Below are 12,054 nucleotides of genomic sequence, written 5' to 3'. Positions count from 1 at the left end.
TGGAGCTGCAGCGCCGACAGTGAACGCTGCAAAAGCATCAATAACCTGGGTGTCATTTGTCTGTATTATCTCACACAAAACAAACAACCTGATGTCCATGTTCTACAAAACTGCAATATATGTGCTGGAAATAAGAGTAATGTGACAGTCTTTTTTTTTTTTGTTTGTTTTTTTTTTTGTTTTACTTTGCCCATTGGTTTCTTTCCGATATTTCCGACAGTACCCAAAGGCAGCATGACTGCGAAACAACACAGGAAGTGAAAGCAGCAGCTAACATATGACAGCTAGCTTAACTAAGCTACAAAACTAAGTTACATCGCAGTGATTGAGGTAATGTTTACACTTTTGACAACCTGTCCGTTCATTTTTGTTTATTATGGTCAGGTATGTCGGTATGTCGGACATAACTAATGTTGTTTAGCTGAATCTAGTTCAGCATTGTTAACGTTTATATACGTTAGTTTGCTAACGTTAGCTAGCTAGTTCACGGCTAGCTGCTAACAAATGTTTGTTTAAAGATAACTTAACAACGTTTAACTAGTTAGTTGTAAGGTTTAACTAGTTCGTAGGTAGTTGTTGGGACGTTAAAACCGAAGAAAGCGAGATAGTGCAGCGTTTGTTTTCTCCTATAATCAGCATGGCTAGCTAACCTTCAGTCACGTCTATGTGTGTAGCTAATTCTAGGTGAGCTAGCATTAATTAAGCTAGTTATACGATGTGGATAAGTGGAGTACTAAGTCATTGGTTTTATTTTCTCCTAGTTAACTTTAGACAACGATATATCTGTCAGCACTGGTGCTCCGTTACTAACTAGAGCCATGTCTGAACATTTGTTGACTCATGCTTGAATAGCAACAATCACATAGTTTGCTTGTGCCTTTTCAGAGACGGCATCGTTGAAAATTTCCATATGGCTTCTCCTTGGCAATCTAAGAGGAATCGAGAGGCAAAGTGCGGCCAAAATCAACCAAGCATTCCTCCTCAGAAAGATGCTTATGCCAGGCTTCTCAGCCAGCACCGCAGCAGCAAGTTCAGTTCATATCTGGAACAATATGCAAAGGAGTCATTATTTCAAAGGGAAGAAAATGGGCCAGATAGATTGCTCAAAGCCCAGAGTGATAGGCTCAACATACCACAGAGAAAAAGGGATCAAGTTGCTAATGATTTCTCAGATTCAAGTGACTTCTCCCCTTCCTCCATGAAAAGTAAAGGGGAGGAGAGTTCACTGTCTTTGTACATGGAAAAACTAAGCACTCGCAGTGCTCACCAGGACTGTGAAAGAAAACAGGGTGTGTCTGATAGGCAGCGCCGGGGACAGAGAAGGGACACTACCACCAGCCATGATGGAGACATAGAATCTGGCGAGGAGCTCTGCTCTTTTAAACCTTATGAGTCTAAGAAACACCAGAAGCAGCAGAAGAAAAACAAGGATTCAAACAGAGATGCTACTTCAAAAGAAGCTAACTCATTTGTTGGACACCCCAAATCACCAAAGAAAGCCATTACAGGTGAGCAGGAACAAGAGAAGGTGAAGAAATCAAAGAAAAAGAATCTTCCAAAGCACCCAGAAGAGGAGGAAAACAGAGAAGGAACATTATCTGGGGTTGACACTCAGGTATCAAAGCCCAAGTTCTCTAAAGACAAAAAAATGCAGCATCCCCAAGGTGAATAGTATTTTTGGTTTTTAGTTGGCAATTCTCAGTTTTTGGGCATAAATTATATTTGCTATAATAATGTAGTCATACACAATGATTTAAGATAGATTAAAGCATCATGTTCTTCTCTTTTAGCTCCAAATGCTAATTCTCCTGCTGTCAAAAGTAAAAACAAAAGAGGAGGATCAAAGAAACAAGTGTTTGAATCCTACATGACATCTGAGGAAGTTTCCCATGGCCTTAAAAGAGGAGAACTCATTCAGGTACAGAGTAACTCCTGCCAAGCTCTGTGTGCTCTATATAGTTTATGTTCAGCCTCAGGTTTGCTGTATTGTAGTTTTATTAACCACTAATTAATCTATAAAATTATCTAACAGATGAGCACAAAACAAATAAAATCTTGAAAATGTAATGTGAAAACCTTTAGGACAGGAATACAGGTGTGTCATTTCCCACATATACTTTCAAGAAAATCAAGAAGCTGACTGACATAAAATAGACTGCAGGGTTTGGACTAATATCTCTTTTGCTGTTTTTTGATCATTTAGCCTTGGTGCCATTTTGTTTAACATCAGTTGTTGGCATTTCTGTGTATTTTCCCTGCAGGGTCAGTTAAGAATCAACCCAAAGAAGTACAATGAAGCTTTCATCCCATCTCCTGTAAGTTGTTATCACTAATCCAGAACAAATGAGACTGCTTCAATAACTTGTTTAGTTCTGTGTGACACCTCATAGCTGTCGCATGTCTTCAGAGTATGACTTGACATTGGATCTGACTGTGTGAGCTCATACCATAGTAACATTTATGTGGAGAAGTCTCCATCAAAAATAAATAATTTCTTGTATGTTTGTAGGATGACACATGGGATATATTTCTGGATGGGATTGTAGCTCGCAACAGAGCATTGAATGGAGATATTGTGGTAGTGCAAGTGCTGCCTCGGGAGCAGTGGAAGGTAAACTGCACTTCCCCGTTGAACTATAGTCTACATTTTTAATTAATCTAATGGTCTTGTAACAGGCTATATTTTAGCACAGAAAAGCACACTAGTATTGAGTGAATAACCAGGAGATGAATGTTTGTATCTGTACAGGTTGTGAGGTCAGATACTGATTATGAAGGTGCCAGTGAGCCAGAGAACCAGAAAGAGCACACAGTACTAACTACACAGAAGAAGGCAGAGCACACCCCCAGCTATGACGTTGATGACCAGTGTAAACCCATCAGCAAACATCAGAATACTACCCTCACTGACACAGGTACTGTGAAGAAGTTAATATAGCAGGGTATTTAATATAGAAACAAAATAATTTAATAATAATATTTGATGTATTTTATAACAGTTGAGAAAACTGAATGTTTATTTACTGTATAAAGTATTTATATATAGAAGGTCTCCAAAAACAATAGTTAGTCTTAATTTTTCCTCTCATCTGACAGCAACAGGGGCACTTCTGGAAGACCCCTCAACCCCACGGTCTAATGGGGAAATATTCCAAAAGACTGCTAAAGTGAGCTTCCTGCATATCTGTTATGTTTTTCTTCTTCACCCATATTCTTTCTGTTGACCTTTTTTGAACTAATTAGGAATTGAAAAAAAAAACATACAAACAATAAGATTTTCTTGCTTAACATTATGTTACAGCAGTGTGGTAACAAGAAGATTCTTATTAACTTGAGTAAACAGTGCTCTGCTATATTTAATCATCCTTCTGAACTAAACCAATGAAAGGTGAAAAGAAGTAAATATAGAAATGAAGATTTAGACTAACCTGTATCTTTGCTTAAAATAAATAAGCTATGCTAAGCTGCTGACATTTATCTGGCTGCTTTATAATAAACCCCCCCCAAATATTCCTGAAAGGATCCAAAGGTTTTGATTCTAATACACTGATGTAAATAAATTGCTCACTCTGCTTCCCTCATCCTTTCTCTCTGTTAGGTGGTGTACATAGTTGAGAAGAAACACTCAAGAGCTGTGACCGGCTTCCTGAAATTCCTACCAGACAAGCGCTTTGCCATGTTCTCCCCTGTGGACCACCGAGTGCCACGGATTAATGTTCCCCTGGATGATTGTCCTGAAAACTTTAGTTCCCGCCATGGTGACTACAACACCACCTTGTTCATCTGTCGTATCACTGACTGGGCAGGCGACAGCTACTTTGCAGAAGGGTGCATATAGATGCATGATACAGTCAACAGTATTATTCTGGTTCAACAACCATATTGATTGTTTTCTAATTGTTTCCTCTTAGTCGACTTGCTAAGACACTGGGTCAAGCTGGAGAAATCGAGCCAGAGACAGAAGGCATCTTGACGGAGTACGGCATTGATTTTTCAGAGTTCTCAGATCAAGTGTTGGACTGCTTACCCAAGAACCTCCCCTGGACCATCCCACCTGAGGAGATGAGGAAGAGAAGAGACCTGAGGTAGTAGTGTAATCCTGCACGTGCTTCTTGATCGTTCCTTCTTTGTTTTACTTAGAAATGTGTTGCTTGAGTGAGACCTAGATCTGCCTGTTTCATTCAGTGATGCGTGAGTCACAGTGCGCTCTTTTATCACATGTAGGAACGAGTGTATCTTCACAGTCGACCCTGCAACTGCCAGAGACCTGGATGATGCTCTGTCCTGTAAACAACTCCCAGATGGTAAACTGCTGTCTGATGTTTGGTGATAGTGATTTTTCATTAGAGCTGGTTTATAATGCTTTTCTGGAGTGGTGGAACATTTTGTACTGTTCTTTAATACAGGAAACTTTGAGGTGGGAGTCCACATTGCTGATGTGAGTTATTTTGTGGAGCAGGACAACATCCTGGATGCAGTTGCCAGCCAAAGAGCCACCAGCGTGTACCTTGTTCAAAAGGTCAAACTTCCCTGACAGTTAGCTACTAGTTAGGCTTACCACACATTTGCTTGCCACTGCATCATTTCATTTGGTTTCTCTGCTGCAGCTTAAAAATCTTTCACTTTTTTTTTCTTTGGTGGTTACTGTCTATTTTTGTTACTCTCCAGGTGATCCCAATGTTACCTAGGCTGCTGTGTGAGGAGCTGTGCAGTCTGAACCCTCTCACCGACAGACTTACTTTTTCTGTCATTTGGAAAATCACACCTGAGGGGAAGGTACGATCGTTTAAAATTTATGGACCTGTTAAAACTACACTTAAGCAATACAAGGTTACTTGTTACAAGTAAAGACTGAAGGAGTATGTTGAAACATAATGCTCTTGGTACCATAATGATGGCATTTGATCGGTCAATTTCCATCTGTTTTCTAATTGGTCTCATCAATTCACTTCACCTGCCTGACACCCAGATCCTCAGTGAATGGTTTGGCCGCTCAGTGATCCGCTCCTGTGTCAAGTTGGCTTACGACCATGCTCAGAGCATGATCGAGGCTCCTGACAAGATGTTTGCTGCTGAGGAGCTGCCACCCGTGGACCCTGTGCACCCCATTGATGAGATCCACCAGGCTGTCCTAAACCTGCACTCTATAGCCAAGAACCTCAGAGCTCAGCGCTTCTCAGGCGGAGCCCTCAGACTAGACCAGGTCAGTCCTACATCTCTAGTATTTGACTATTTTGTGCTCTCTGGTGCATGTTATCAAGAACATATCTGCTGGAGCCTGACAGAAATGACTGAAAGTGTTTTGATCAAACTCTTGATAATTTATAGATACATGTACAGTACTAGTTTTGAAATATTAAAAAAAAAAACATTTTTCTGTCAAAAGTTATTTCAAGCTGCTATAAACTAGAGCTATGGGGTTATTGGATGAATGTAAGAAACTTTATTTGGACTCAAATGAATTGTTACAGCCATTATTTGTAGTTAAATAAATTGTCAAATTTAATCTCTTAACTAGTAGTCTGTCAGCATAGATTATGAGAACATAGTGAATTTGTAGTTGCCAGTTTGGTTTATGTTGTTTTGGGGGTTTTTTTCTGTTAGTCTCACAAAACTGTATTCATCATGCCAATTTTGTTAGATTAGCTCAAAGAAACCTAACAGGAATATTTGAGCTCACTATCCTGATATGAACCATTAATAATTAGTTACTGTGTGGAAACAAACCCAGGTTATTCAGTGTTCTCCAATTATTATATGTACATATTATATCATAATCATATTATTGTATGTGTTTTTTTTTTTTCTTTTTCTTTTTTTGTTTCAGTCCAAACTGTCGTTCATGCTAGACAAAGAGACCATGATGCCTCAGGGCTGCTATGTTTACCAATACAGAGACAGTAACAAGTGAGTAGCAAACCTTTCTCAGATGAATCTCTGCGTTTGTATTCTTCTTCTTAACTGTTGCCCGTAATTCTTTTCTAGGTTGGTGGAAGAGTTTATGTTACTGGCTAACATTGCCACAGCCCATCACATCTATCGCAGATTCCCCGAGCTGGCCCTGCTCAGGCGGCATCCTCCACCAAAAGCCAAGATGGTGGATGAACTGCAGGAGCTGTGTGACCAGCTAGGCATCAACATTGACTTTTCCTCGGCTGGAGCGTTGCAGGTCAGTTTTGTAATGCGGATGTAGTGCAGCATCTATTCTTTTGGAAATAATTAGAAAATCTTTCCTTCTATATGTAGTTCTCACAGTGCGAGGCATAAGCTTTGTGTTCTCTCTGCTTATCTTTAAAATGTCTCCAGGTTAAGTTTAGTATGTAGCTAACAAAACCTTTAAGTCATTCAACTTAAAGAAAATTATCCACTACAAATATTGATGATTACTTTTTGTTTTGATTTGTTTTTTATGCAGAAGAGTCTCAACAATACTCTTGGTGATGATGAATACTCCAGTGCCCGAAAAGAAGTCCTAACCCACATGTGCTCCAGACCCATGCAGGTTAGAGCTCAGTAACTACTGCTGAAAGGCGGCTTCCATCCTCATTATGAGATACAACACATTTCATGCTTTTCTGTTTTATATCACCCATGAGTGGAATACAATTATGTATAAAGAGTAAGAATAAATTCCAAATGAGAAAATGCGACACCCACTGTTTTGTAAGGCATTATATAAAAGGCAAACATATCAATGCAAATGTGTTTTCTTTTTAGGGAGAGTTGAATAAACCACTTTTAGCATGAATCATTTACACTAATGTTAAACGATATTATAATTACATGTTATCTTCTGTGAGTGTACAGGACTAATTTGGGGTATTGATGTTTCCCAGATGGCGTTGTACTTCTGTACAGGTGTACTGAAGGAGGAGCAGGTTTTCAAGCACTACGCCCTCAATGTTCCTCTGTACACACACTTCACATCACCCATCAGACGCTATGCTGACATCATTGTGCACCGGCTGCTGGCTTCATCACTTAGTGCGTACCTTCTTTACATAAAGTTTCTCTCAGACAGACATAAAAACACACATTTAAACAAATAAGACTACCTTATTTGTGTTAGTGCTTCTGTGATCTGTGGTTGATAATGCAAAAGAGAAATGCAACAGAAGAAAACAAAGCACCTTCAGATCTGTCTGCTCTTACTCTTTGTCTGTGTCAATGGTATTTGTGAAGTATTATTTTTGGCTCATTTACTCATTTTCATGTGTGCCTACTGAATGTTTACATGTAGACTGTGGGCCACATTTGGGACTGTCAACAGAAGAAGTTGAGAAACAGGCATCACACTGTAATAACAAAAAGACGGTGTCTAAGAGAGTCCAAGAGCTCAGCACGGAGCTCTTCTTTGGAGTGTTCGTAAAGGTGGGTGACCAGAAACCAGGTTACACTGTGTGTGCAACCATAAAAATGTTAAATTATATTTGATCACAATAACAATGAGGAGCACAACATAGATAATAATAAAACAAGAACATAGTAAGACAAAAACAGGCCTGTTTGTTTAGTTGAAGAAGGTTCTGTACCATCCAGCACTTGACGTCAGAAGAACAGCTGAAGGGTTGGCCTGTATTTGCAGTTTTATGCAGCTGTTTGTCATCGGCATATACACGATTCTTCTTATAGTGTCTGAAACATTTTGCCAAGTGACAACATGTTAAATAGGAACCAAAAAGATTTAAAATGTTTAAAACTTCATCACCATCCTCCTCAAAATAAAAAATGTTCAGCTAGTTCATCCAGATGTCTGAATGTTAAATCAGCAGTGGTCTAAATATGTCCCTTAAGTGAGGTCAGAACAGTATTGTCAGTATAAAGAGACATGTTTTTTTTTCTGCTCTCCATAGGAGTGTGGCCCCCTGGACTCTGAGGCCATGGTGATGGGAGTGCTGGATCAGTCCTTTGATGTACTGGTTCTCCGCTATGGAGTGCAGAAACGCATCTACTGCAAGGTCAGCTGCAATACACTATTTACAGGGAAACTTTCCAGTCTTGATATACAGTTATACCCGATATTCGTTTTTTCACATTATATTGTTGTATACAGGTATTTACTTAACTGGAGATGTTTACTAAGGTTTTGCAGCTTATTTGCCGTTATACGGTAAAATATGTGTTCCTATTTGCTAGAGTCACAATGGGGTTTTGTGCCAAGATAAAAAAGCAGAAAAGCAGCTCAGACTCATGTTTTATGTGTTTTGAGGTGTTCCCATTCAAGCATGCAAAATATTGAGAATGGAAATTTATGAATAAAATACCCTCACCACCTTATGTACCACCGCTGTACCAATTGAGAGAGCAGGTTACAGTCTACACACAGGTCACTGTTGTAGTTCATTTACATTGTTAGTGCTGGTAAATGCACCACTAAGTTTAAAAAATTGACTTTACAAAGCAAAACCATCCATCAAGTCAGTGACACAGTGGTAAGTCAGATGAGTGTCTCTAAAACTGTTTGAAAATATTTGCTTTCCACTGCAGTCTGTTGGGGGACTGGACTCATTCCAGCATCGTAAGGTGGGGAAGAAATCAGAGCTGACTCTGGTCTGGACACCTGAGGAGCAAGAGAAGCTCCCAGTGGAGCAGGTGAGAACCACAGTTAATGAGGATGCTTCTGTACAGTAAATAGTGTGGCCTGTCCATAGGAAAAGGTTATTTAGTATGAATAGTAATGTAAACATTTATTATTTTTTAGTTTATATGAGTTTGTAGTTTATATAATTCTGTAGTTCTTGATTATATTAAAGTAACCTGCAAATTACTCATTTGTTTTAAGTTACATCAAAAGAGAAATACCAAGACTATTAATACTTTTAGTACAATACTGTCTCATGCTTTATGGCTTTTCTGCCAACTTCTCTAAAGACTGCAGCAGCTAGCTGTATTTTATGATAACTGTCAGCATTTCCTTCAACAGATCATTTCAGTCTTCACCTTAGTGGAAGTGCAACTCAAAGCCGACAGTGTGCCCATGAAATACAGTGCTGTACTCAAGAGGCCTGACAACAGCAGATTATAAACACTTCCAGATCGAAGTTTACTGTTGCAGATTTTCTGTTATTAATAGGCTGATTTGAAATGTAGCTTAGAAGTGGTATCATAGTGGTAAGCAAGGAAGTCGCTGCTTAGATCAGAGTCAGATTTTAGTTGAAGTTCCCACTGATTTCTTTCAACTTAAAGGACCACTCTAGTTTTCTTTTACCCCACTAGTGAATAATCTGCATACGCAAACACAACGTTGCTGTTTTTTTTTCCAACATATCCTAGTATTTAAGATTTTGTTAAAAAAAAAACAAAAAAACCAATGCAGTGAAAGTCTTTCTTTTCAATCTTCCTTTGGTTTTATTAATTTCGGTACTATAGAGAGGACAGTATTTATAGATGTGCAGCAAGTAACCATTACATGTCTAAGGTCTGCAAGCTGTCTTTGGAAAATGATTAGGTGTAGTCTATATAGTAAACTGTTTTATATGTAACTTCCTCCAGGAAGCCACTCATTTTTATGTTGTTTTATGATTCAGTAGGGATTTCAAATTGAATTTAGGCTCAGGTCTAATCAAATCAAGGCAGCAATGAGTTTTATTTTGCTGTTAATTTATTGACCTTTTGAGGTCAGTTTTGATGTGATATAATTGTACACAGTGTAATGTGTGAAAACTGATTTTTAACTGTTTTCAGTTTAATATTAATGACTGGTTTCCTGATTGAGAAGAGACTCATATTTGTTTGCACAGCAATAGAGAAACCCACACTCCTCATTTTTGCTTACATTTGCAGTACATTTGTAGTTAAAAAGGTTACCTACACCAGACCTGGTATAGTAATATTTGCATAATACTAATAATACAATAACAGCCATGAAGTGTCATCCCTGACTTTTTATATTGCCGGAGTGTGTATTTATAATCTTTTATTCAGGAATGAGTTTTTTTTTGTTTTTTTTTCTGGATTCCTCTGTGGCATCAGTCAGGTAGGGCTGATTCAGGCCCTTGTTATTGTTTTAAATGCAAAACATGGGAATGACTTGAATGTGATTTGCTGCTAAAAATGGTTGGTAGCCTTGAGATCTAAATGAGTTTTATGTTGGCTCATGTGCTTTTCTGTGTGTGTGTGTGTGTGTGTGCGTGCGTGTGTGTGTGTGTGTGTCATGTTCAAACTTCGTGTCACAGGAAAGCTTTATGTACCTCATTAATATCAACTGTGAATGTCTTATTTAGTCAAGTAACCATAAGACATTTCAGTGGATCAAGGCCCCACCTTCATTTGTTTATTTCTTACTCATTCTCACTTCCTGATCAGTGCCATTTAATGGCTTAAAAACTGGCCACTCTGTCTGCACAATTTTTGAGAGCTTTTTTTTTTTTTTAAGCTTGCATTAGATTTTTGAATCACCACCATCTCATGGTGTTAGATTTTGTTTTACATAAAATGATAGTATCTGACCTTTAAATGAATTTTAAACCAGAAAGTGCTTAGTAGTCCAGAATAACTATGCTGTTAAAAATGTGTTTTTGTGACTTAGATACAAAATGGAGATTAAAAAATAGGAGTTTTGTGCATTTGACAACCTTTAATCTAATTATTCAAAAGAGGTCTAAAGTACAGTTTAGGTGTATCTTTTGTGAAGTTGTGTTGTCACATGTAACTTTCATTCAATTTCTGCTAAACCAGAGACCAGGTCAATAAATACATGAAATCCACTGGGCTTGTCTTGTTTTGTTTTTCTTTCTGAGATACTAACATTAAGGTAGCTTTAGTAAATTATAAACTGTTCAGATACATGAGTAATCCCTGCTCACTGTGACGCTGATGATACTGCTGCCTTATTAACTATAATGTGGCACTGCCCATCTTTGTTTAGTTTGTACAGTGAATAAACACTGATAATCTATGTTCTTAATTGCAGAGGTGTATCTCAATCCACTGCAATAGCACATAAGATAGTGAGGTAGAGTTGGCTCACTGTGCAAGAGTTGATGACTCCAACCTGAATAAACTACAGTATATTTTCCACACCCTTACTGATATACTGATAGCTTGTCTTTTTAAGCTTTTCCTCAAATCCTATTTGAGAAATTGACCCTTTTTAAATAGATTTCATGGCTAAAGAACTTCTCACTTTTTATGTTGTCATGAAATTTCTGAATTTCTTGAAACTTAACATTTTGCTTTTGATTTATGATGAACCACAGACCTATATAGCATTTCATGTTTTTTTTTTTTTTTACTTATTGTTCCATTTGTGTCCACAACTTTACTGTTTTTGTTCACTCTCTTAGCATAATAGCTCATTTCCAAGGAAAGGTTCTGATAAAACCATGGTACAATATTCAGGCAAGGTTAGCAGAAACAAGTAGAGCATTTAGCTGCTTAACAGCACAAAGTGTAATCATGCAGCCACAAAATGAAACAGTTTTAATCCTTATGCTGCCCCTGACACATCGCGAAGAAGTTTTGTACATCACCTTAGATAATATGACAGTGATTGTGTGTGTGTCAAGTGTCTGTGTTCAATATCAGAAAAAAATATATATAATCATGTTAAAGTACTCTTCTTTAATCACAACATGCAATGATAAACTGACCTTCTGTTGGGATTTTATCCAGTAGCACATGCCATTGCAGTGAGGAAACGAGTTTATGAGATCTTTTATTTTCCCGTATTAACTACCTTGCAGGGAATTTCTTATCAAAGCTGAACACACTGACGCCAGTGAGGAACCACCTGCGACTCCCACTGCAGCCAAGTATACTGTTTTGACTTTAAACCTTCAACTATACACCCACAAAACTTTCTGTAATGGCTTTAACTTTATAGTAGTGCAGATAACTCACATTTTTCTGTTAGAGGAAGTTTTCCTATCAGGTTTGTGTAACTTCTAACCTGACACAATAGATAACTGGCAGTGAAATGTACAGTTTAAAGAATTTCATTGCAGTTCATTACTGCCGGGTCTGAAAGACAACCATGTAATCCCCAGAGTCTAATATGCTGAATGTGTCTTAAATGATAAACACAGTACACAGATAATGAAGTCCTGTGAAAGG

At 38.1% G+C, this 12,054-nt stretch overlaps 1 protein-coding gene across 1 annotated transcript; it reads left to right on the top strand.

The window, feature by feature from the left end:
- Positions 1-232: 232 nt before the first annotated feature.
- Positions 233-10,706, top strand: dis3l2 (DIS3 like 3'-5' exoribonuclease 2). Its single transcript, XM_026314224.1, has 21 exons — positions 233-330; positions 886-1,664; positions 1,791-1,918; positions 2,262-2,315; positions 2,510-2,611; positions 2,750-2,915; positions 3,097-3,167; positions 3,599-3,828; positions 3,912-4,085; positions 4,225-4,304; positions 4,407-4,519; positions 4,669-4,776; positions 4,970-5,203; positions 5,828-5,907; positions 5,986-6,169; positions 6,416-6,502; positions 6,837-6,984; positions 7,241-7,371; positions 7,854-7,958; positions 8,488-8,592; positions 8,924-10,706. Exons 2-21 carry the CDS (start codon positions 911-913, stop codon positions 9,023-9,025), a joined length of 3,156 nt encoding a protein of 1,051 aa, XP_026170009.1. The 5' UTR covers positions 233-330; positions 886-910; the 3' UTR covers positions 9,026-10,706.
- Positions 10,707-12,054: the final 1,348 nt, after the last annotated feature.

The sequence above is a fragment of the Mastacembelus armatus genome, chromosome 17 (genome assembly GCF_900324485.2).
Source record: "Mastacembelus armatus chromosome 17, fMasArm1.2, whole genome shotgun sequence".
NCBI classification, from domain to species: domain Eukaryota; kingdom Metazoa; phylum Chordata; class Actinopteri; order Synbranchiformes; family Mastacembelidae; genus Mastacembelus; species Mastacembelus armatus.
The sequence above is the reverse complement of the archived record's forward strand: the minus strand, read 5'-3'. Positions and strand labels throughout refer to the sequence as shown.